Below are 27,119 nucleotides of genomic sequence, written 5' to 3'. Positions count from 1 at the left end.
ATCTCCTCCAACATACTGGGGTGCATTTCATTGGTCTGGGTGGATTATCTTCCTTCAGATCTTTCAGTTTCCTGGCACTTCTTCAGTGATGGCCACTATAATCATAGGCTCTTGAGGTTCTAGTATGGTGCTGGTGTCTTCCACTCTGACGACTGACGCAAAGTACCCATTCTGTTTCTCCTTCATTTCTTTGTTCCCCATTACTACTTCTCCAGTCTCATTTTGCAGCAGTCCAGTGTCCATCGTTGTTTCTCTCTTATTTTTAATGAAAAACGGCTCTTACAATCTTGTTTTGTATAACTAGCTAACTTACCCTCATATTCCATCTTCTCCTATTATTACTTGTTTTAGTTGTCCTCTTCTAGTTTTTAAAGGTTTCCCACTAATCTTAACCACATTGTATGCTTTTTCTTTTGCCTCCACACTCTCCCTGACTTCCCTTGTCAGCCATGGTTGCCTCATCCTCCCCTTAGTATGTTTCATCTTCCTTGGGATGTATTCCTGCTGTGACTCCAGAATTACTCCCAGAAAGATGGTTTCCCCATCTTTCCTGCTAGGCTACCCTTTCAATCAGTTCTGGCCAACTTCTTCCTTGTGTCTTTGTAGTTAGCTTTACTCAATTATAATATTGTTACAGCTGATTCAATCATCTTCCCTTCAAATTGCAGGGTGAATTCTATCATATTGTGGTCACTACCTCCTTGGGGTTCCTTCACCTTAAGTTCTGGAATCAAGTCATTGCACATCTCCAAATCCAGCTCTAGTGGGCTCCACCACATATTTTAAAAAAAATTTCATAGACATTCCATGAATTCCTTTACTTGGGATCCACTACCAATCTGGTTTTCCTAGTCCACCAGCATATTGAAGTCCCTCATGCTTATTGTATTAGAACCTGTCTTACATGCCTTTTCTATCTTCTGATTTATTTTCTGCCCTGTACATAACTGCCATCAGGATCTTTTCTCCCTTTGAGATTCCTTAGCTCTACCCACACAGATTCTATGCCTTCTGACCTATATCATTTCTTGCTATTGATTTAATTTAATTTCTCACTAACAAGACAACCTTACCCTTCTGCCCATCTGCCTAACTCTTATATCCTTGGATATTTAGTTCTGAGGTGTCCTTGCAACCATACCTACCAATTTTAATCTGCATTGCCAGCTCATTCACCTTGTCACGTATACCAAGTGCATTTAAGTACAACACACTCTGTTCTGCATTTACCACCCCTTTTCTCATAGTTACCTGCTGTGCCTGATATTAGATTCCTGATCCTTTCCATACTGTCTGTCCTATTACTTGTTCTAGAAACTTGAAAACTTCTCCCCAGCCTTCCCTTCCTTAAACAAGCTTAAAGTCCTCGTGACCACCCTATTTAGCCTTTCCACTAGGATCTTGGGTCGAAAAGTGTGGCGCTGGAAAAGCACAGCAGCTCAGGCAGCATCTGAGGCGCAGGAGAATCAATGTTTTGGGCATAAGCCCTTCATTAGGAATGCTGGGGGTATGGAGAAGGGGTTTGAGAGTTAAATAAGACGGTGGGGGTGGGGCTGGGGAAGGTAGCTGGGAAGGCGATAGGTAGATTGAGGTGATAGGTGATAGGTCAGAGGGATGGCTGGAGCAGATAGGTAGGAAGGAAGAGGGCTGCGCCCACACCTCCCCCCTCACTTCCATCCAAGATCCCAAAGGATCCTTCCACATCCAGCAGAGATTTTCCTGCAACTCCAAACACTTCATCTACTGTGTCTATTGCTCTCGACGTGGTTTCGTCTACATTCGCGAGACAGCACGCCAACTCATGGAATGTTTCAGAGAACATCCCTGGGACATACATACCAAACAATCCCACAGTCTTGTGGTTGACCACTTCAACTCCCCTTCTCACTCCACCAAGGACATGCAAGTCTTGGGCCTCCTCCACCTCTAAATCCAAGCCACCCGACGCCTGGAGGAAGAAAGCCTCATCTTCCACCTTGAACCTCCAACCACACGACATCAATGTCAATTTCACCAGTTTCCTCATCTCCCCTTCCCCATCTCATCACAATCCAATCCTCCAAATCAGCACCGCTGTCTTGAACTGTCCTATCTGTCCACCATCCATCCCACAACTATGCAAAGCTCTTGATGTAACTCACAAAGGATGCTATCTAACCCCCTAATTGTATAATCCCCTAGCACTATCATTTTCCTTTGTACTGCCTTCACTTGAATGGCTTCCTGGACCATGATGCAGTGGTCGCTTTGACCATCTTCCCTGCAGACTCTTTCCTCATCCACACAGTGAGCAAGTACCTCATACCTGTTGGACAAGGTCAAGAGCTGAGGCTCGTCCATTGCTATGTTTAGGATCCCTCTACCTGCCTCACTTGTCACACCCTCCTATCCTGACCAGTGGTCAAATTTGAAATATTTCAGCTACAGAATGTGACTGCCTGGAAGACAGTATCAAAGTAGCTCTCCCCCTCCCAGATATGCAGCAGTGTCTGAAGCACCGATTCCAGCTCATCAACTCTGAGCTGACGTTCCTTGAGCTGGAGACACACACTGCAGATATGCTCACTGTGGCTCACAGTATGGTCCACCAGCTCCCACATCACACAAGAACAACACATCACCAGTACTGCCATTTCTACTGTCATTAATTTGGTTTTATTTATTGTTAAAAAGAATTATTTTTGGCCAATCCCTAAGTTATTATATCCCCTTCTGAATCTACTACAGGTTATTCTGGTTTATCGCACGCTTAATTAATGCGATTTCGCTATAACATGATTGATGAATTGGGGGCACATTTTCTAAAGTGTTTTAAAACGTGTTAGCTGTAACGCAATTACATCGCCAACACTTCAAGCTCTGTTTCTAAAGCACAAGAAAGCAACCATTGCATTATAGAAGAACCACCTGTACTATTTAGGGCTAATTTGGAAGGTACGATTAGAGGAAGTAACATGAATGTTGCATTGCATCTTATAAATTTGTTATGTTTTGCCAATCAAGCAAGAGACTTTGTCCATAAGACACAGGAACAGAAATTAGGCCATTCAGCCCATTGAGTCTGCTCCCCCATTCAGTCATGGCTGATATATTTCTCAACCCCATTCTTCTGCTTTCTCCCATAACCCTTGATCCCATTGATACTCAAGAACTTATCTATCTCAGTCTTAAATGACCTGGCCTCCACAGCCTTCTGTGACAATGAATTCCATAGTGTCACCACTCTCTGGCTGAAGAAGTTTCTCCTTATCTCCATTCTAAAAGGGCATCCCTTTACTCTAAGGCTGTGCCCTCAGGTTCAAGTCTCTCCGACCAATGGGAATATCTTCCCAACATCTACTGTGTCCAGGCCATTCAGTATTCTGGATGTTTCAATTAGATCTCCCCTCATCCTTCTAAATCCCATTGAGTACAAACCCAAAGTCCACAAATGTTCCTCATATGTTAAGCCTTTCATTCCTGGGACCATTCTCGTGAACCTCCTCTGAACATGCTCCAGAGCCAATACATCCTTCCTGAAATATGGGGCGAATAACTGATCACAGTACTCCAAATGTGGCCTGGCTCAAGCCTTCTAGAGCCTCAGAAGTACATCCTTGCTTTTATATTCAAGTCCTCTCAAAATAAATGCCATCATTGCATTTGCTTTCCTAACAATTGACTCAACCTAAACCCGGACTAGAACTCCTAAGTCTCTTTACACATCAGACTTTTGGATTTTCTCCCCACATAGAAAATAGTCCATCCCTATATTCTTCCTGCCAAAGTACATGACCTCACACTTTCCCATGTTGTATCCCATCTGCCCCTTCTTTGCCCACTTTCCTAACCTGTCCAAATCCTTCTACAGCCTCCCCGCCTCTTCAATGCAACTTGTCCCTCTACCTTTCTTTGTATAATCTGCAAACTTAGCCAGAACGCCCTCAGTTCCTTCATCTAGATCGTTAACATATAAAGTGAAAAATTGTGGTCTCCACACTGAGCCTTGTGGAAATCCCCACTTGTCAGCAACTGCCATCCTAAGAAGGATCCTTTTCTCCCAAATCTCTGCTTTCTGCCAGACAGATGGTCCTAGATTGTTTGAGTGTTTTGGTGAAATACTCATGCAAGCAAGTGGAGAATATTGCATCACATTTCTGACATAGTCATGGAAAAGTCATGACAGTCCTGGAGGAGACCACTTGGCCCATTTCATCTGCAGTGTTTCTCTACAGAGTAGACAGAGTAATGCAGTTTGTTCCTTTACTTGCTCTATGTCCAAATCCTCAGAAGTTTGTTCTTTTTAATTGCCCATTACATTTCCTTTTGAAATCACTGATCATCTCTGATTTATTGGTTGTGCATTCCAGATCATTACCATAACAAAATCCTTTGTCAAATTCCCACCATTTTAACTTTATGATAATGACTTCACTAGAAAAAATAGTTTATTTGTAACTACCCTATTAACTCCCTTTAAAATTTCAAAGATCATGATCAGATTACCCCTGAATCCTCTAATGTCAAACTAAACATGTATTCAGTATTGATCCCTTTAAGCCCTGGTATCACTTTGAGGAATCTTGTACAAATATCACGAGCAGGTTCTGGAAGCCTGGGATCAGGGCTTCCCGAACTGTAATGCTTCCCAATATCCACAAACAGTACTGCCCAGACAGACCCATTATTTCTGCCTGCCTCTGCCCAATTGAATCATAACTTTCTATCTTGACTCAGTCTTTCCTCCCCGGTTCAGTCCTTGCCCATTTACGTTGCAGTTCATTTCACACTTTACACCGGTTTCAAAATTCCAGTTTGTGGGCATCAGCCACCTCCTCTTTACTGTAGATGTGCAATCCCATTACTTGTCTGTCACCCTCCAGGATGATCTCGGGGCTGTCCGCTTCTTCCTGGAGCAGAGGCCTGAACTGTCCCCATCCACTGCCAGCCCCCCTTGCCTAGCCAGCTCATCCTCACCCTGAACAACTTCTCTTTTAACTCCTCTCATTTTCTTCAGGTCAGAGGGGCGGCAATGGTTACCTGCATGGCCCCAGTTATGCCTGTCTCTATGTGTGGTATCTATTCCAACCTGCACCTACAGCTCTTTTTCCGGTATATGAATGATGTCGTCAATGCTGCTTCCCTCCTTCTTCCAGAATTGGAAATATTTTTCGATTTCACTTCCAATTTCCACGCCGTCCTCACTTTCACCTGGTCCATCTCTGACTACTTCCTTCCCTTCCTCGACATCTCTGTTTCCAATGCCAGGGATAAGCTGGCCACTAATATCCAGTACAATCCCACCGGCTCCCATAGCTACGTTGTCTATACATCCTTACACCCTGCTTCCCGTAAAGACTCCATTTCATTCTCCCCAGTACCTCTGTTTCTGTTTTAGGACATCCTTAATCCTGACACTAGAAAAACAGCATAGGCTAGATTCACACTCCCTGCAGCAGAATCTCCTGTCTGTGCCTTTGACAGGAGAGTCTCCAATAACAATTATTCTTTTAAATTTTGTCAAACTCCGTCTAACGTAACATTTGTTCTTAGTGCCCAAGACTGCCTTTTCTGTTTTTCCCTGAGAGACTAACCTTTTCAACAGTACACAAAACTGAATGTCTGTTTGAGAGAGGAATAGCCACAGGAGACTTCTGAACTACCTTCTTAGCTGTCCTGACAGTCATCCACCTATCTGAGTGATCATGCTGCTACCATAGCTTATTCTAGGTTCTATACTAGCACCTTTTATATGAAACAAACTACCTGTCCTTACTCAAAGAATTAAGATTAAACACACAAAAAATAAGAATTTTTTTTTAAAAAATCAAATATGAATCTTAAATTAAAGCAACCACTTAACCAAACAATAGAATTTTAAAAAGACTTCTCTTCAAGTGGTCCAGCAGCCAGCTTTCAACCTTCTGAAACAAAAAATAACTACTCGAGAGCTGTCCAAAAGCTCCATAAACACAAATCCATTTTAATAAAAACTCACCTCTCTTCTACGTCTATAATTATAGAGAAAAAAAATGAGTTGTCCACGTGTAAGTCTCTCCAAAAAATCTGTTAATAGAACTTTTTACTCCCGTACTGAAATCCTCCACTGAATGAAGTCCAATGTACCATTTGCTTTCAGAACTGTTTGATGCACCTGTACGTCAGTTTTCAGTGGCTCATGAACAAGGACATTCAGGTCTCTTTAGACATTAACAATTTCCCAATCTCTTACTATTTACAAAATCTGTGTGCTTTTCCACGTGATATTCCTTCAGCCACATTCTTGCTCCTTTATGTAAGCTATCCAAGTCCACTCCAAGCCTTCTTGCATCATCTTTGCACGTAATTCCCATTGTGTTAACCAAGTTGCAGACATTGGTCCCCGTGTTCAAAGCAAAAGTAAACTTTCCCAGTTTGCTGAACAGGAAGAGTCCTGTTCCTCAGCAGTTTGTCACACACAGACAGGGTGTAGGAGGTCCTATGTCCACCTATTCGTCAATGAATTGCCATTGCTAATACCAATACAACAGACTGTGTCCCTTGACCTAACTCTCGATGTAAATAAGTTAACTTCACCTTTTGGACATGGTGTGTGGAGACCTGAGATGATGTGTCCCTGTCACCACTTGACCAGTGCTTAAAGTCAGGGAGTTTGGTTACACTATGACTGGATAAGCTGTGATTGGCATCCTAAGGGGGAGATTGAGCACAGACATCTAAAGTCAAGAGAGTTGCAGAAAAGATGATGGTGAGAGACTGTTTCCAGTGGCAGGAGGGTTGGTTACTTGACACAATTAGACTACTTGGCAAAAGACAACTTTTGCATAAGCTGTGGTTGTTGGATAAGGGCTTAAGGTTGTCAGTGGTCTCTCATATTCTGTATATATCCCTCTAAGGTCTCTGTGTCGTCCTCATTACTTGTCTTTCCACGTATTATTGTTTTGTCCACAAATCTGACAACAGTGTATTCATTTCTTTTGTCCAAGCAATTAATATATATTTTGCTAATTGTGGCCCCAACACTGATCTCAGTGGCACTCCGCTAATTGCACAATGGCCTCCGAAAAAAACAACCCTCCCCCCCATCCCAACACTGTATCTGCTATTAGTTAGCTGATATACTGCCCTCTCAACGTCAAGGACACTTATCTTCTAAGTAGCCTAAAGTGTTTTACCTATTGAACTTTCCTCCACTGACTGCATTTTCGCTAAAGAAATTAGCCTGCCTTAATCTGGAAATATGACAACTGTTCTCAGTCTAAAGTCCCATATGCAATTTCCAGGAGAACTTTCAAAAGGGAATTGGAGAAATATTGGTAGGGGGAAGAGAGACTTCTGGCTTATAGGAACAGAATGTGAAGTAGGATTGACAAATACTCTTGAAACAGGGTTAACACAGGCCCTGTGGGATAAATAGCCTCCATCTGCACATACCTTGCTGTTCACATCTCAGTCCATCAAACTTCCCAGCCATGTGGAGATGAGACAATGCAGAAAATGCAGTCAGTGGAGGATAGTTCAAAAGTTTAACACTGCTTGTATTCCTGTAAACTGACATGTATACCTTTGCTGCTGAAAAATGTTATGAGACTTTTTTTTATCTAGATGATTGTCTATTTACATGATATAATTTCTCTATACTTGCAAAGGGACAATCCTAATACTTGCAAATGTCTAGATTCATAAATCTATCTGCCTTTATTTCATAATCTTCAATACTCTAACAATAGTCTAACAAACTATTAATCTTTGTCTTTCAATTTTACAAATTGTTTTTATTCATTCATAGGATGAGGACATCATTGGCTCTGCTAGCGTTGATGTCTCAACATTTTTTTGAGGGAAAGTTTCAAATTTCAATTACACTTTTATACAAATGGCCAGTTTCTAATTTCCTGTTTAGTTCTGGAAATTAGTTCTGGAGGGGAAATATTTTTGATCTAAGTACCCAAGCAAGTTCTTTAATTGCCTTAAACACATCAGTTACATCAGCACCTAATCTTCTGTACTCAGTAGAATGCAAAACTAGCATATGCAACTGAGAGCTGATGCCAAAGTATTGAGCACACATATAATTTATAAACTAACATATTCATAGCCAAGTAGCATCACTGTTAAAATAACAAAGAACTACATTTGAAAATACAATTTCACTCCAAGTTTGACAAAACAATCTACAGATTCTGCACTGTGGCTCAGCAGCTGGATAACATGCATCTATTTTATTTCCAGATGTAAATGAATGCGAGACCAATCCTTGCATTAATGGAGATTGTAAGAACGTACCCGGCAGCTATTCTTGTCAATGTTTTCCAGGAAGTACTCTTGACACATCAAGAACTCGGTGCATAGGTATGTCCATTTAAATTTATTTTAAACATATGAAAAAGGCTCTCCCATTTCGACATGTCACTTAACCATTAAAATAACAACTGCATTTTGAGTGCAAAGAAGCTCTAACAAACTACTTTTTGTGGAAGAAAAAGCAGTATGGATCTACCTATCAAAAAACAAATTAATGATTATATGCAGTCCCATATGCAATCCATCCATCCTTACCTGAGGAAGGATGTTCTTTCTATAGAGGGAGTGCAGCAAAGGTTTACCAATTTGTTTCCTGGAATGGCAGATAAAAACCAAAAGAACTGTGGATGCTATAAATCAGAAAGAAAAACAGAATTGGCTGGAAAAGGTCAGCAGGTCTGGCAGCATCTGTGAAGAAAAATCAGAGTTAACATTTCGGGTCTGGTGACTTTTCTGCTTTTGTTGCTAGAATGGCAGGACTGACATGAAGAACGATTGAGCTGGTTAGGATTATATTCACTGGAGATAAGACAAACGAGAGGGGATCTTCTAGAAACCTATAGAATTCTAATTGAACTAGGCAGATTAGTTTGATGGTGGGGCAATCCAAAACCAGGGGTCTTGTGTAGGGTAAGGGGCAAACCCTTTAAGACTGAGATGAGAAGAAATGTCTTCACCCAGTGGGTGGTAAGCCTGTGCAACTTACTATCCCAGAAATGTTAGGTTGAGGCCAAAATATTGTGTTTTCAGTAAAGAGATAGATATAGCTGTTGTAGCTAAAGATATCAAGAGATATGATGGGAGGGTGGGATCCAGGTATTGAGCTCAATGTTCAACTATGATCATTATATATAGCGAAGCTGTTTTGAGGGGTCAAATGGCCTACTCCGAATCCTATCTTTTACGTTCCTCATTCTCTTGAGTGTTATTTAGTTACACTTGCTAATTCATTGCCTTGGTAGCACCAGAAAACTGATGTTACCAAAAATAAACATTTATGTGTATTCTTTCAAAACTGACAAATGCCACTAATCTACTGTGGATGAGAAATATAACTGGCAAATACGGTGTTTTTATTGCACAAGAAATGTCATTTTGACAATGTGAAAATGAATTTGAAATAATATATTTATTAGTTTCTTTGAGGTGATAATAGAAAAAAATGTTAATAAAAGCCGTAAAGTTTAAATTGAATGTCTGGCTGCTGAAATTCCCATGCTTAGTGTGTAATAGAAGCATGGGAACTATGCTGTGATGAATTAGAAATAGCCGTTGCCAGCCTCTTAAACCATTGTAACCTATGTGATGCAGATGTTCCCAATGCTATTAGGTTCATAGAATCCCTACAGTGTGGAAACAGGCCATTCGGCCCAACAAGTCCACACTGACTCGCCGAAGAGCATCCCACCCAGACTCTTCCTTCCTGCCCTATCCTTATAACCCTGCATTTCCCATAGCTAAACCACCTAGTCTACACATCCCTGGACACTTTGGGACAATTTAGCATGGCCAGTCCACCTAACCTGCACATCTTTGGACTGTCAGAGGAAACCAGAGCACCCTAAGAAAACCCACACAGTCACGGAGAATGTGCAAACTCCACACAGGCAGTCACCCGAGGCTGGAATTGAACCCAGGTCCCTGGCTCTGTGAGGCAGCAGTGCTGACCACTGAGCCACCATGCTGCCAGTATTTCAGGATTCTCTTGGAACGATGATACATTTCAAAGTTGGCGTGAACCAACTAAGTATCAATCTAATACTTAAGCCATTATTTTTAAGAAAGAAGAAAAACATTGGAAACCTAAACACAGTCTAACAATATTATTTTTAATTTAAAGACTATAAATATTCACCAATCTATTTACCAATTGCCTTCTTTCCCCACACTTGGGTTTTACTGATATCACTCTCTAACTGTCGGTCGGCCTTTCTGGATCCATGCCTTTCATTCTCTTCCACTCAACTCTCGCTCTGGAGAGTTTATTTCTTACAGTAAACCTCACTTAAGGCACTTTTGGATCAAATTTCTACTGTGAACCAAATTTCCAACTGTATTGTCAGTAACTCATCAGGCTTCTTCTCACTCGGCTATAGTCCCACAGTGCATGAAATACTGTATTTGAGATGACCCTTTTGACTTATATATAAAATAATGAAAATCCCTTCTATGCCGTAAAGCTAGTGCTACACTATACTGTGGTTCATTCAAAAGGCTTACAGTCTTTACACTGATTCTTTACCTATTCTAAACAAAGAAAAGCAGGTTTTGAACTTGGAATATATGAAACTGTGTTTATTGTAATTCATGTGTTAGTTCATGCGTACAAGTGTAAGACAGTTGACATGCCTGCTGTTTTTTCGATGAATGTACTTTTTTTTTAATTCAGGGAATTTAAGATTATTCTAGTTACTAGAAACAAATTCTGCCAAGCAGTGTTTTCATCTAGAGTATGTTTATTTTTCTTACAGAAACAGTTAAGGGTACATGCTGGTTGCAACACATTGGTGGACAATGCGAAATAAACATCAATGGTGCCACACTGAAATCAGAATGCTGCTCAACATTGGGTGCTGCTTGGGGAAGTCCATGTATTCCTTGTAAAATAGGTAATCATTCCTATTAGATGCCACCGTATTAAAACAGCTTACTTTGCACTGAGCTTACTTAACTCACTTGTTTGTTAATAATGCCACTACTAAAATTTTAAACTTTCTTTTTGCGAATATCTACTGTGTACTGTCACAGACATTGTTAAAGTATAGTTAATTAATTTTAACCCGAGTACTAGCCAGCATGTCAGGGGAAGATAGCGAGCAGACAAGTTACACTTCACATAGAAATGGAAGAAAATTAATAAGATCAATGAAGCAATAAATAAGGTACATGCATATTGATCTGTGCTTGGATTTGCAGAAGGAATTTGATACAGTACACGTCTAAGGTATTGCACAAAAAGAAAGTTTGTAGTGTATCGCATAACATATGAGCATGGATAGAAATTGGCTAAAAACATAAGAGTATGCATAAATAAGTCCTTGTCTGATTGGCAGGATGATGTGAGTGGGAGTCCTGTGCTGGAGTCTCAATGTTTTAAAATTGCAATCCGTGAATTAGATGAAAAGAGCAAATTCTGCTCACAATTTTGGCGGACAACACCAAGAGAGGTAAAATGGTGTGTTGTCCTGAAGTTATGAGGTTACAATAAAATTTAGATAGGTTGAGTGAGTGGACAAAATTTGGCAGATGGAGTATAATGTGAGAAAATGTGAAGTTGTTCACTTTGGCGGGAAGAATGGAAAAGTAGTGTACTTCTTAACTGCAGAATCTCTGCAGAATTCCAAGTTTTAGAGGCATCTAGGTGTTCTATGACTCACAAAAGGTGTGCCACTACAACAGACGGTGCAGTGGTGACAATGTGTTTTTTTCTGACTGGAGATCTGTGACTAATGGTGTTCCACACAAATCAGTGCTTGGAGCCCTGTTGTTTGTAATACATATACGTGATTTGGATGAGAATCTTAGTCGCCTGCTGAGTTTGTGGAAAACACAACGACTGAGGGAGCTGCGGATAGTTAGGAGGACTGCCAGAGAATACAGAAAGATATAGATATGCTAGAGACTTGGGTGAAGAAATGGCAGATGGAGTTTAATCACAAATGCAAAGTGATGCATTTTGAAAGATCTACTACAGGAGGGAAGAATACAGTAAATGGCAGCAGTTTTAGTAGCTGATTCACGTTCCCTCTAAGTGGTAACGTAAGTGAATAAGGTGATCAAGAACGCAGATGGAATGTTTGCCTTCATTGTTTGAGGCATAGCGTACAAATATTGGCAAGTCAGGTTGCAGCTTTATAGAACTTTAGTTACGCAAAATTTCGAATATTGTGTATATTTCTAGATGCCACACTTGCAGAAGGATAAGGAGGCTTTGGAGAGTGTACAGAAGTGGTTGACAGGGTATTAGCTATGAGGAAAAATTTTAGAAATTTGGTTTATCTTTACTTGAACGTTGAAGGGTGCAGGGATGATCTGATAGATTACAAATTGTGAAGGCATGGATAGAATGGATGGTCAGAGTCATTTTCCCAAGGTATAAATGTCAGTTACTAGGGTACTTAGATTTATGGTAAAAGCGGTGAGTTTCAAGGAGATGTGAGAGGCAAGTTTTTTTACACAGAGTATGATAAGTGCCTGGTGTGCCCTGCCAGAAAAGGTGGTGGATACAATAGCGATGTTTAAATAATGTCTCGACAGATATATGCATAGGCAGGGTATAGAGGCAAAAGGTTTTTAGTTCAGAAAGGCATCGTGTATTGGTGCAATCTTGGTCGACTGAGGGCATGTTCCTGTGCTGTAATGTTCTTGTTGAAACCACATCTCAACAACTGCGTGATGTTTTGGCCTCCTTAATTAAAGAAGGATACAAAGCAATTGAGACAGTTCAGAGGAGGGTACTAATTTGATACCTGGAATGAGTGGTTTGTTTTGAGGTTGTTTGAAAGTGTAGACTTGTTTCCACTGGAGTTTAGAAGAGTGAGGGGTGACTTAATTTAAGTGTGAAAGATACTGAAAGGTCTTGACAAAGTTGACATGGAAAGATTGTTTCCTCATGGGTGAGTCCAGAATTAGGAGACACTGTTTTAAAATTAAGTATTGCCCTTTTCTAATTGAGATGAAGATTTTTTTTCTGGCAGTTGTGTGATGTTTAAGCTGTCTAAGAAAGTGCAGGAGAGGATCAGTAATCATGGAGTTTTACAGATGTATAGCACGGAAGCAGATCCTTTGCTTCAACTCGTCCATGCCAACCAAATATCCTAACCTAATCTAGTCCCATTTACCAGCACTTGGCCCATATTCCCCCTAAACCTTTCTACTCATTTACCCATCCAGATGCCTTTTACAGAGGAAACTTGATTATGCAAATGAGATGGGTGGGCACTGTTTTGTTCAGATGATTGATTATTCAAATAATCAATTTTACCTTAAACAGGGGAGGCCATACTGATCTAAAACTCTGCTGTACTGGAAAATTTGTTTAAATCTATAATTTTAATGTATTGAACGCAAGAGGACACAGATTTCACATGATGAATAAAATAAAGCAATAATAACACAAGAAAATTTTTAAAATGCAGCAGTAGTTAGCATTTGGCAAGTGAAGACAGTATTAAACGAGCTTCCACGATCACAAGAGCATTTGTCAGTTTCCGGGAACTCAGTTGCATGATATAAAGACAAAAGCACTGCCTTGTGCGTACATTTACATTCTTGGCCATTCTTTTCATGATTGGCCCAGTGAAGTGACTGGAATAATGTAAAACGCTTACTTTTGCAAAGGGCTGTGTAACAACCCTTACCTAAAAAATATCCAGTTGCTGATGCTTGAGCTGCTTGTGTTTCTTTGTTTTTGCCAGTGTTTTCACATGTTCTTCAGTACAGGTAAATCAAATACACTTATATCTTTGATGTAACATTTTTGTGGGACCTTGAAATGTTACATCAGATAATCCAAAATTCAGATAATCGATATTTGGATAATTAAGATCCCTCTGTAAATGCTGTAATTGAACTAGCCTCCACTATTTCCTCTGGCCGTTCATTCCATACACGCACCACCCTTTGCGTGAAGAAATTGCCGCTTAGGTCCTTTATAAATCCTTCCCCTGTCACCCTAAATCCTAAACCTATACTGTCTAGTTCTGGATTCTCCCATCCCAGGAAACAGACTTTGTCTATTTACCCTATCCATTCCCCTCTTGATTTTATAAACCCCTTTAAGATCACTCCTCAGCCTCTGACGCTCCAGGGAAAACCAGCCCCGGCTATTCATCCTCTCCCTGTAGCTCAAATCCTCCACCCCTGGCAACATCATTGAACATCTTTTCTGCACCCTTTCAAGTTTCACAACATCCTTGCAATAGGAAGGAGACCAGAACTGCACACAATATTCCAAAAGTTGCCTAAACAACTTCCTGTACAGCCGCAACATGACCTCCCAACTCCTGTACTCAATACTCTGACCAATAAAGGAAAACATACCAAACACTTTCTTCACTATCCTATCTACCTGTGATTCCACTTTCAAGGAGTTATGAACCTGCATTCTAAGGTCTCTTTGTTCAGCACCACTTCCGAGGACCTTACCATTAAGTGTATAAGTCCTGCTCAGGTTGGCTTTTCCAAAATGCAGCACCTCACATTTATCTAAATTAAACTCCATCTGCCATTCCTTAGCCCATTGACCCAACTGATCAAGATCCTGTTGTACTCTGAGGTAACCTTCTTCACTGTCTACTGCACTTTCAATTTCAGTGTCATCTGCAAACTTACTAACTGTACCTCCCATGTTCGCATCCAAATCATTTTTATAAATAATGAAAAGCAGTAGACACAGCACCAACCCTTGTGACACACCACTGGTCACAGGCCTCCAGTCTGAACAACCACCACCCTCTGTCTTCTACCTTTGAGCCAGTTTTGTATCCAAATGGCTAGTTCTCCCTGTATTCCATGAGATCTAACCTTCCCAACCAGTCTCCCATGGGGAACCTTGTTGAACACCTTACTGGAGTTCATATAGATCACATCTACCACTCCGTCCTCATCAATCCTCTTCCTTACTTCTTTAAAATACTCAATCAAGTTTGTGAGACATGATTTCCCACGCATAAACCCATGTTGACTATCCCAAATCAGTCTTTGCCTTTCCAAATACATGTACATCCTGTCCCTCAGGATTCCCTCCAACAATTGCCCACCGCCGATGTCAGGCTCACTGATCTATAGTTCCCTGGCTTTTCCTTACCACCTTTCTTAAATAGTGGCACCACGTTAGCCAACCTCCAGAATTTTGGAACGTCGCCTGTGACTATTGATGATACAAAAACTTTGCAAGGGCTAAGCAATCACTTCATAGGTTCCCACAGAGTTCTAAGGTACACCTGATCAGGTCCTGGGAATTTATCCACGTTTATGCATTTGAAGACTTCTAGCACCACCTCCTCTGTAATACGGACACTTTTGAAGATGTCACAGCTACATAACAACCTCAATTATCCGAACATCAATTATCTGAATTTCAGATCATCCAAACAAGATCTCAAGTTCCCGTAAAAACGTTATCCACTATCCGAACAATCAGTTATCCAAACAAAATACTCCCTGCCCATCGCATTTGGATAATTGAGGTGGTTCTGTATTTCTCAGCAGTCTATATCTCCCATGTCCTTCTACACAGTAAACACTGATGCAAAATACACATTTAGTACCTCCCCCATCTCCTGTGGCACCGTGTATAGGCTGCCTTGCTACTCTTTGAGGGGAGCCTCTTTTATCCCTCATTACCCTCTTGTCTTTAATGTATTTATAAAATCCCTTTGAATTCTCCTTAACCCTATTTGCAAAGGTGTCTCATGTCCCCTTTCTGCCCTCCTGATTTCCCCCTTATGTATACTCCTACTGCCTTTATACTCTTCTCAGGATTCACTCCATCTCTGCTGTCTATACTTGACATATTTTCCTTCTTTTTCTTAACCAAAACCTCAATTTCTCTAGTCATTCAGCATTCCCTACGCCTACCAGTCTCTCCTTTCATCCAAACGTGACTATACTGTCTCTGGAATCTCATTATCTCATTTTTGAAGCCTTCCCATTTTCCAGCCATCCAAACATCTACCCCCAATCAGTTTTGAAAGTACTTGCCTAATACCTTTAAAATTGGCTTTCCACCAATTTAGAATTTCAAATTTTAGATCCGGTCTATCCTTTTCCATTACTATTTTAGAACTAATAGAATTATGGTCGCTGGCCCTAAAGTGCTCCCCCATCGACACCTCAGTCACCTGCCCTACCATAATTCCCAAGAGTAGGTCAAGTTTTGCACCTTCTCTCATAGGTACATCCACATACTGAATCAGAAATTTTTCTTGCACATACCTAACAAGTTCCTCTCCAGCTAAACTCTTAACACTATGGCAGTCCAATCTATATTTGGGAAGTTAAAATCCCCTACCATAACCACCCTATTATTCTTACAGATAACTCAAATCTCCTTACAAATTTATTTCTCATTTTCCCGCTGACTATTACGGGGTCTATAATACAATCCCAATAAGGTGATCATCCCTTTCTTATTTCTCGGTTCCATCCAAATAACTTCCCTGGATGTATTCCCAGGAATATCCTCCCTCAGTACAGCTGTAATGCTATCCCTTATCAAAACGTCACTCCTCCTCTATTGCCCCTCCTTCTGTCGTTCCTATACCATTTGTACTGTGGAACATTAAACTGCCAGTGGTGTCCATCCCTAAGCCTTGTCTCTGTAATTGCTATGATAGCCCAGTCCAATGTTCCCAACTATGCCCTGAGTTCATCTGCCTACCCTGTTAGGCTTCTTGCATTGAAATAAATGCAGTTTAATTTATCAGTTCTACCTTGTTCTCTGCTTTGTTTCTGCATGTCTTGACTGTTTGACTCACTCCTTTTCCCAACTGTACCAGTCTCAGATTGATCTCTTTCCTCACTATTTCCCTGGATCCCAGCGCCCCCACCTTATTAATTTAAATCCTCCCAAGCAGCTCCAGCAAGTATATTAGTCCCCTTCCAATTCAGGTGCAATCCATCCTTTTTGTACAGGTCACTTCTACCCAAAAGAGATTCCAAGTATGCAGAGATGTGAACCTTCTCTCCTGCGCCAGCGCCTCAGCCATGCATTCATCTGCTCTATCTCCCTCTTCCTGCCCTCACTAGCTTGTAGCACCAGGAGTAATCCAGATATTACTACCTGCGAGGACCTTTTTTTAAATTCCTGCCTAACTTTATACATTCTCCTATCAGAATCTCATCCTTTTCCCTTATCCTTTTAAGGGAGAGTTTGATTATTGTTAGGCAAGGGAATCAGATGATATTAGGGGTGAATGGGAATGCAGAATTCAAAAGAGAAACAGATAAATCCAAATCTTATTAAGTGGTAAAGCAAGATTGAATGGACTACTTCTACTTGCACTTCATAATTTTGTACATTAGATTCTTGAACCTGCTGTCAGAAATTACTTTGTCATATAATGAAATAAGGGAAAGGAACTAGATAAAGTTATTAGTCTTTTTTAAAAATATAGCTTTAAAATTTGCCATTCATCTCTGACAGTACTTGGTAACTTTTCATTATTCAGTGCTTGCATTTGCTTCATTAACATTTTCAGGCACAAACAATTAGACAATTGCTGACCCAAAGGATAAGCGAGAGTTAGGAAACCTTACCTACTTGTCATATTGTTGAAATCACTTTCCTTCCTGATCTATTGCTGGATAACAGTTATGGTCTTTTTGCCCCGTTTACACTGATCTGCTTTATCCTTTGAAGGTAATATCCATGTTGTGGATGAAATGGATAGAAATTATAGGGTGTGCTTCCATAACCAATCCCAGAATGCTTGTTGTTTGCTAAACCGAATATGCTGATGCCAATCTTTTGGGATTGAAATTGCCCCTTGGGGCAATACTTACTGTTGGGAGAGCTGAAAAATGCCACATTTACAAAACTAGCTTGTAAATGAAGTGAATCTCTGAAACTGAGTGCATTTCAGTATCGGGGCGGCATGGTGGCTCAGTGGTTAGCACTGCTGCCTCACAGCACCAGGAACTCAGGTTCAATTCCCACCTTGGGTGACTGTGTGGAGTTTGCACATTCTCCCCGCATCTGTGTGGCCACGCTAAATTGCCCATAGTGTTAGGTGCATTAGTCAGGGGTAAATGTAGGGTAGGGGAATGGGTCTGGATGCGCTACTCTTCAGAGGGTTGGTGTGGACTTGTTGGGCCAAAAAGCCTGTTTCCATACTGTAGGGAATCTAGTCATTTGTTTCCGGCACATGCACTTTGTATTCAATTCAGTTGTCAAATGACATGTTGGTATTTTTAGCATTTAGAATTTTAAAAAAATTTGTTGTATTTATGAATCTGAGCAAATATTTTAGTTTTCTGTAATTACAGCTTCTTGAATGATTCAAATAAGATATTCATGAAAAAACGCAATTGTTTTATAGTTTGAAGTAAGCTGTAGTACAAGCAGTGACTGTCTTGAAACTTGTACAGATGCAACAATGCCATTCTGATTTAAATACTGAATTTATTTCATGTAATCAAACTGTACATTTTCTGGATGTTTAACCATACCATTTCAATTTGGCAGATTTACAACCATTATGCTACAATTGTTAAGCTATCATGCTTCTAATTGTCCAAGAAAAGCTTCACATGGCAGTCTCGCTATTGATTATAATTTTTACTGCAGGCTAAAATAGAGGGAACATAGAACAAAATCAGCTCATGTCACTAAAAGATGACATTGAATAGTTTCAAGACCATAAGACATGGGAGCAGAAGGAGGCCATTCAGCCTGTCAACTCTGCTTCATCATCAGTGAGATCATGACTAATCTGATAATTCTCAACTCCATATTCCTCACTTTTCCCAAGATCTTTGAGTCCCTTTCTGATTAAAACTTTGTGTATCTCAACTCTGAATATACTTAACAACCCAGCCTCACAGCGCTTTGAGATAAAGAATTCCACAAATGCATTACCTTTGAGAGAAGAAATTCCTCCTTATTTTTGTCTTAAGTAGGCTGTCCGTTATTCTGGGATTATGCCCTCTGGTCCTGGATTCACAAGAGGAAAATAATAATGGTCTGCATCTGTCTTGTCAAGTCGTAGAGTCTTAGTCTTAGAGGTCTACATCATGGAAACAGGCCCTTCAGCCCAACATGCCCATGCCACCCAATTTTCACAATTAAACTAGCCCCATTTTCCTGCATTTGTACTATATCCTCCATATCTACCCCATCTCTGTACCTCTCCAAATGTTTCTTAAATGATAAAGTTATACTTGCTTCCAGCAGTACCTCTGGCAGCCTGTTCCAGATGCTCACCATCCTCTGTGTGAAAAATTGCCCCTCTGGACCTTTTTGTATCTTTCCCCTCTCACCTTAAACCTAAGCCCTCTAGTTTCTGATCCTGTGAGGATAAAATATAAGAATGGCAAAATTCGGAACCCTGCATAACGTGATATTGAAAGAGTTTAGTCAAAAAGAAAAAGGCATATGTAAGGTTTAGGAAACTAAAATCAGACAAGGCCTTTGAGGAATATAAAGGAAGCAGGAAAAAACTTGAGCAAGGAACTAGGAGAGCTAAAAGAGGCCGTGAAATATCCTTGGCAAGTATGATTAAGGAGAATCCCAAGGCAGTCATATGTATATATTAGGAGCAAGAGATAGCTAGGGAAAGGGTAGGCCCACTTGAGGGCAAAGAAGGGAATTTATGCGTAGAGCGAGGGGAAGTGGATGAGGTCCTTAATGAGTACTTCACCAAGGAGAAAGACATGATAATGGTACGATTAGGGAGGGGTATGTTGATTTCTAGGGCATGTCAATATTAAGGAGGAAGTGTTGGGCACCTTGAAAAACATTAAGCTAGATAAGTCTGTAGGACCTGATCAGACCTATCCCAGGATACTGAGGGAGACAAGAAAGGAGATTGCTGGGGCTTTGACAGAGATCTTTGTATCCTCTATAGCCACGGGTGAGGTCCTAGAAAACTGCAGAATAGCCAGTGTTGATCTTTTGTTTAAGTGCAACAGGAATAATCCAGGAAATTATAGGGCAATGAGCCTTACATCTGTGGTAGAGAATTATTGGAGAAGATCCTTAGGAACAAGATTTATTCACGTTTGGAAAATAATGGATTTACTTAGGATAGTCAGATTAGCTTTGTCTCGGGAGGTCTTATCTCAAATTTGAATTGGTTTTTTGAGGAAATGACAAGATGACTGATGAGGTATTGCAGTGGATGTGTCGACATGGACTTTTCTAAAGCATTTGACAAGGTCCCTCGGTGTAGACTTGTCCAGAAGATTAAGTCGTATTTAATCCACGGTAAATTGCTAAATTGGATACAAATATGGCTTAGTCATAGAAGTCAGAGGGTAACTGTGGAGAGATATTTTTCTGACTGGAGTCCAGTGATGTTCTGCAAGGATCAGAGCTGTGATCTCTGACGTTTGTAATATATATAAATGATTTGGATTAAATTGTAGGTGGTGTGATTAGTAAATACACAGGTGGCAAAAAAATAGTGGAGTTGTGGATAGTGAGGAAGGTAGTCAAAGGATATAGCGTGATGTAGATCAGTTGAAACGTTGGGTGGAGAAATGCAGATGGTGTTTAATTTGGACAAGTGTGAGATGATACACTTTGGGAGGTCAAATGCAAGAGGAACGTATACAATAAATGGCAGAACCTTTAGGAAAATTGATACACAGACTCCAAACCTCCATGAAAGTGGCAGCACAAATGGGTAAAGAAGGTGTACAGAATGCTTGTTTTCATCTGTGAGGACACTGAGTATAACAGTTGGTAAGTCATGTTGCAACTGTATAAAACTTTATGTCGCCCATATTTGGAGAATTATGTGCAGTTCTGATACCACACTATAGGAAGGATGTAGTGTCTTTGGAGAGGGTGCAAAAGAGATTTATCAGAGTAATGCCTGGATTGGAGTGTATGAGCTATAAGCAGAGGTTGGACAAACTTGGATTGGTTTCACCAGAGCATTAGAGGCTGAGGGAGGATCTGATAGTAGTATATAAAATTATCAGAGACATGGATAGGGTGGACAGTCAAAGTCTTTTTCCCAGGGTGGAAATGTCAATTACTAGGGGGCATAGATTTAAGGTGAAAGGAGGAAAGTTTAAAGGAGATAGAAACGTAGAAGATAGGAGCAGGAGGAGACCATTCAGCCCTTCAAACCTGCTCCACCATTCATCACGATGATGGCTGATTTTCCAACTCAATAGCCTAATCTGTTTTCTCCCCATGACCTTTGATTCCATTCGCCCCCACTGCTATATCTAGCTGCCTCTTGAATACATTGTACGAGACAAGTTTTTTATGCAGAGGGTGGTAGGTGCCTGGAATGCTGTATAGGGGAGGTGGTGGGAGGAGATGCAAAGCGATGTTTTAGATGTATAAACAAGCAAGGAATTAAGACATATGGACCATGTGCAGGCAGATGAGATTGGTTTCGAATGGCATCATGGTTGGCGTGGAAATGAGGGGCCAAAGGGCCTGTTCCTGTGCTGTACTGTTCCATGTTTTGAATTAATCTATGATATTGATGCCACAAGACTTGAGAAACCTACGTTTAAGCAGAAAGTCAGGTGACAGAAATAATACATTAGCGAAGACTTCATGCGTAGGCTTGAATTGTACCATAAACTGAAAAGTATAATATAGATTTTCATTTGTCTGAAGGGTTCAAGTTTGATGAAATTTATTTGCTAAATTCAATAAGGACTGTGTTCTATTTGTGGGGGAGACCAAGACTAAAAGCAACCAGGTATAATACAATCACTTCATTATTCAATTCAAACTTGGTATCTAATTGTCAAGGAGACAATGGGTTTTGTAAGTATTTATCTTAATTTATTAAAGGGAGATGGATGTCACTGGTTAAGCCAGTATTTATTATCCATCCCTAATTTCCCAGAAGGCAGTTAAGAGTCAACCACATTGCTGTGGGTGTGGAGTCATAAGTAGGCCAGACCAAGGAAGGATGGCACATTTCCTTCCCTAAAAGGGAAGTGCAGAAAGTGATTTTTTTTCCCTGAAATCAACAGTAGTTTCATGGTCATCATTAGACACTTAGGTCCAGACTTTATTGAATTCAAATTCTATCAGCTACCTTGACAGGATTCAAACTAGGTCCTAAGAATGTCACCTGGGTTTCTGGATTAATAATCTAGTTATTGTATCACTAGGCCATCACCTCCCCTTATAGTCAAGTAATATCATCTCATATACCAGATAGTAGTTTATACATTATGTGTGGGCTTCAGGAGAAACATCTTTACCCAGTGAGTGGTTTTAGTTCTGAAAAATATCCAGTCATCCGAATTTGATATAAATAAGACATGGAAAGGACAAATGACTACTAGAGATGGAGGACAATATATGCCCAACGCCAGTACCTGAGCAAAGAGTAAAAATCTTCAGAGTGGGGATGGGATATCAAAAAATGGCAGAACATGGGGAAAAGTAGGAAATGTATTACCACATTGCTCTAAATTGTGAAGAAGTTATTGAAAATATGCAGCGCAATCTGTAGACCTCACCTTGTGGAATCAGAAAAATGTCAGAAAAATGATTTAATACAGAGAATTAAATTGTTGAAGGTATTGATAAATGGAACAGAAACAAATGTGAAAAATAAGGTAATGGGTCAAAATGGCTATTGATACCTTGATAGAAGAAATTATCTACTGAATTAAAATGCCTATTGGAAAGAAAATTCACGCAAATATGTATGATTTTATCTGTTTTTTTTGTACTAATGGTGGGAATTAACTCATCATAAAATGTTGATCGTTTTTGTTTATTTCAGGGTGGTGGGGAAGAGGGAGATAAAAGACATTTAAAATCCAGTATTTGAATCCCTGCTTTAGTCATGTTGCCTTGTCCATTTCTCTATATACTAGTGTTTGGACACAAAAGTAAGCAGAAACCTTTTTCTGTATTAAAATTACATACAAGAATCGAGATTCTTCCATTGATCCTCCTAGATATATTAACAAAATGTCATTTTTACCAGTATGTAACTCTATGCAAATTCATTTACTAATTAGTCAACATGATCTGCATGAAAAATTGAATAAACATTTGGGTTGACAAACTATTAGCTGCATCTTCATTCAGGTTTTTACTACTTGTATGGTAATACAAGTGAATAGCATGTTATTTTCAATTTCTATTCTTAACAGCAGAATAAATTAAGTTTAAGCTGTTATAGAATCATAGAGGTTTACAGCACAAGAAAAGGCCTTCAACACATCGCATCCGAGCTGGCAAAACGCAGCCATCTAACTATTCTCATCCCATTTTCTAACACTTAGCCTTGTATATCTTGGTACACGTCTAAATACTTCATAAATGTTATGAGGGTTTCTGCCTCTATCATCCTTAAAGATGGTGAGTTCCAGATTCCCCCCACCCTCTGAAAAAAGGTGAAAAGATTTTCCTCTCCTCTAAACCTTCTCCCCCTTGTAATAAATCTATGCCCACTGGGTCATTGATCCCTCCTTTAAGGGGAAATATTTCTTCCTGTCCACCCTAACTATGCCCCTCAATTTTATTCATCTCAGTCACATCCCCAAAGGGGACATGGGATAGCTTGGGCATATAGCGTTGAGGAGAATCAAAAGGATTTTAATAAATACATTGAGGACAAAAGGGTAACTGGGGAGAAAATAGGGCCCCTCAAAAATCAGCAAGGTAGCCTATGTGTGGAGCCACAGGAGATGGGAGAGATACTAAATGAGTGTTTTGCATCAGTGTTTCCATGGAGAAGAACAGGAAAGATACGAATATGGGGGAATAGATGGTGACATCTTGAAAAAAAAGGCCATATTAGAGAGGAGGAGTAGCTGGATGTCTTGAAATGCATAAAAGTGGATAAATCCCCAGTACCTGATCAGGTGTACCCTTGAGCTCTGTAGGAAGCTAAGGAAGTGATTGCTGGGCCTCTTGCTGAGATATTTGTATCATTGATAGTCACAGGTGAGGTGCTAGGACACTGGAGGTTGGCTAAAATGGTGCCACTATTTAAGAAAGGTGATAAGGAAAAGTCAGGGAATTATAGACTGGTAAGCCTGACATCAGTGGTGGACAAGTTGTTGGAGGGAATCCTGAGGGACAGGATTTACATGTATTTGGAAAGGCAGGGACTGATTAGGGATAGTCAGCATGGCTTTGTACGTGGGAAATCACGTCTCACAAACTTGATTGAATTTTTTGAAGAAGTAAAAAAGAGGATTGATGAGGGCAGAGCAGTAGTCGTGATCTGCATGGTCTTCAGTAAGGCGTTCGACAAGGTTTCTCATTGTAGACTGGTTAGCAAGGATAGATCTCGTGGAACACAGGGAAAACTAGCCATTCGATACAGAACTGGCTCGAAGGTAGAAGACAGAGGGTGGTGGTGGAAGGTTGCTGTTCACCCTGTGAACAATGATGTGTCACAAGGTGCTGGGTCCACTACGTTTCGTCATTTATAACAATTATTTGGATGTAAACATAGGAGGTATAGTTAGTAAGTTTTCAGATGACATTAAAAATGGAGATGCAGTGGACAATGAAGAAGGTTACCTCAGAGTACAATGGGATCATGATCAGATAGTCAATGGACTGAAGAGTGGCAGATGGAGTTTAGTGTCAATAAATGCAAGGTGCTGCATTTTGGAAAAGCAAATGAGAGCAGGACGTATACACTTAACAAAGAGACCTTGGAGTGTAGATTCATAGTTCCTTGAAAGTGGAGTCGCAGGTAGATAGGATAGTGAAGAAGGGGTTTGGTATGATTTCCTTTATTGGTCAGAGTATTGAGTACAGGAGTTGGGAGGTCATGTTGCGGCTGTATAGGACATTGTTTAGGCAACTTTTGAAATATTGTGTGCAATTCTGGTCTCCTTCCTATTGGAAGGATATTGTGAAACTTGAAAGGGTTCAGAAAAGATGTTCAAGGATGTTGCCAGGGTTGGAAGATTTGAGTTACAGGGAGAGGCTGAATAGGCTAGGGCTGTTTTTCCTGGAATGTCGGAAGCTGAGGGATGACTGTAAAGGTTTATAAAATCATGAGGGTCATGGATAAGATAAATAGACAAGGTCTTTACCCTGGAGTGCGGGAATCTAGAACTAGGGGGCATAGGTTTAGGGTAAGAGGGGAAAGATATAAAAGGGACGTAAGGGTCAACTTTCTCTCACAGACGGTGGTGCATGTATGGAATGAGCTGCCAGAGGAAGTAGTGGAGGCTGGTACAATGACAGCATTTAAAAGGCATCTGGATATGTATATGAATAGGAAGTGTTTAGAGGGATTTGGGCCAAGTGCTGGCAAATGGGACGAGATTAGGTTAGGATATCTGGTCGGCATGAGCAAGTTGGCCAGAAGAGTCTGTTTCTGTGCTCTACATCTCTGTGACTCTATGACTCTAAGGAAAACAACCCCAATCTGAACAATCTCTCTGTATAACTGAAATTCTACAATCAGGCAACATGCTAGTACATCTCCTCTCCAAACTTTCTGGTGCTATCATATCCTTCCTATTATGTGGATTCCAGAACTGCACATAGTATTCTAACTGTGGCCTAGCCAATATTTTATACAGTTCCAGCATAACCTCCTTGCTCTTAAACTTTCTACTTTGACTAATAAAGCCAAGTATACCATATGCCCTCTTGACCACTTTATCTACCTGCCCTGATACCTTAAGTGACCATTGTACCTGCACTCTAAGGTCGCTCTGTTGCTTAGTTCTTCCCAAGGTCCTGCATTCAACATGTATTCCCTTGCCTTGTTTGTCCTGTCTAAGAACATTACCTTACATTTATCCAGATTGAATTCCATTTGCTTCTGATCAACCCATCTGACCATATTCTCCTATTTACCATCCCACCAAATTTTGTTTCATCTGCAAATGTGCATTATTGTGTTAAGTAATAAAAATATCAGATTAAAAGTAATCTCTGAATTGCCAATTTCATTTAACATATGAAAGGTGATCTTTTAAAACAAAGGTTTATTGCCATTTTAGGTTAAAGGCTTTCCTGTTGAGTTTGTAAATTGTGTCACAAAATATGAGTGGAACATTGCAAATCTATCATGATGACAACCATTGTACCCTTTCAAACATCTTCCTAGTTTCTTGTAAGTTAAAATAATTACACATCTTTGTTATATTTTCTATTTTAAAATAGCTGTTGAAATAATGGTTATGTTTTATTTTTAGACAGCATCTGCCCTAGAGGATACACAAGAGTTAATGGAACAATCTGTGAGGGTATGTAAAGTTCCGCCTGAATATATTACATTTCTTATTTGCTATCTGTCAATTCTGAATGCTAGAACATAATATAAATTAATAAGTGTCAACAAATAATTAAAGACTGTAAGTGTTTGTGAAGAATTGAATAAAAGCATGTGAAATTTAAATGCCTATTCAGGTAACATAAAAGCTTAAGAATAGGATGATGTTTGTTATTGACATATTTGAAGATTTCTATTATTACATTTAAACAGGATATACTGGAAATATTCAGCAGGTCCAACTGCATATAGAGTCATACAGATGTGCAGCACAGAAACAGACCCTTCAGTCCAACTTTGTCCAAGCAGACTAGATCCTAAACTAATCTAGTCCCATTTGCCAGCATTTGGCCCATATCCCTCTAAACCCTTTCTAAATTGTACCAGCCTCCACCACTTCCTCTGACCGTTCATTCCGTACTCGCACCACCCTCTGCATGAAAAGGTTGCTTCTTAGGTCCCTTAAATCTTTCCCTTCTCACCTTAAACCTATGCCCTCTAGTTCTGGAGACCCCTACTCTGGAGGAAAGACCTTGCCTACTCAACCTATCCATGCCCCTCATGATCCTAATAAACCTCTACAAGGTCACCCCTCAGCCTCCAGGGAATGTACCCCCAGCCTATTCAGCCTCTCCCTTTACCTCAAACCCTGCAACCTTGACAACATCCTTGTGAACCTTTTCTGAACCCTTTCAGATTCTGGATTAGTGGTGCTGGAAGAGTACAGATGTTCAGGCAGCATTTAAGGAGCAGCGAAATCGACGTTTTGGGCAAAAGCCCTTCATCAGGAATAAAGGCAGTGAGCCTGAAGCGTGGAGAGATAAGCTAGAGGAGGGTGGGGGTGGGGAGAAAGTAGCATAGAGTACAATGGGTGAGTGGGGGAGGGGATGAAAGTGATAGGTCAGGGAGGAGAGGGTGGAGTGGACA

General features: G+C 40.3%; 1 protein-coding gene across 1 annotated transcript in view; it reads left to right on the top strand.

Moving 5' to 3' along the window:
- Positions 1 to 27,119, top strand: part of LOC122542423 (fibrillin-1-like) — a 610,102-nt gene that overhangs the window by 338,473 nt on the left and 244,510 nt on the right. The window contains exons 20-22 of the mRNA XM_087981979.1: positions 8,212 to 8,331; positions 10,755 to 10,892; positions 26,116 to 26,166. Of these exons, the coding sequence (XP_087838105.1) occupies positions 8,212 to 8,331; positions 10,755 to 10,892; positions 26,116 to 26,166 (309 nt within the window). The remainder of the gene's footprint in view (positions 1 to 8,211; positions 8,332 to 10,754; positions 10,893 to 26,115; positions 26,167 to 27,119) is intronic.

This window comes from Chiloscyllium plagiosum, unplaced genomic scaffold (assembly GCF_037043375.1).
Source record: "Chiloscyllium plagiosum isolate Xiang-an unplaced genomic scaffold, Cpla_swu_hap1 HiC_scaffold_42, whole genome shotgun sequence".
NCBI classification, from domain to species: domain Eukaryota; kingdom Metazoa; phylum Chordata; class Chondrichthyes; order Orectolobiformes; family Hemiscylliidae; genus Chiloscyllium; species Chiloscyllium plagiosum.
The sequence above is the reverse complement of the archived record's forward strand: the minus strand, read 5'-3'. Positions and strand labels throughout refer to the sequence as shown.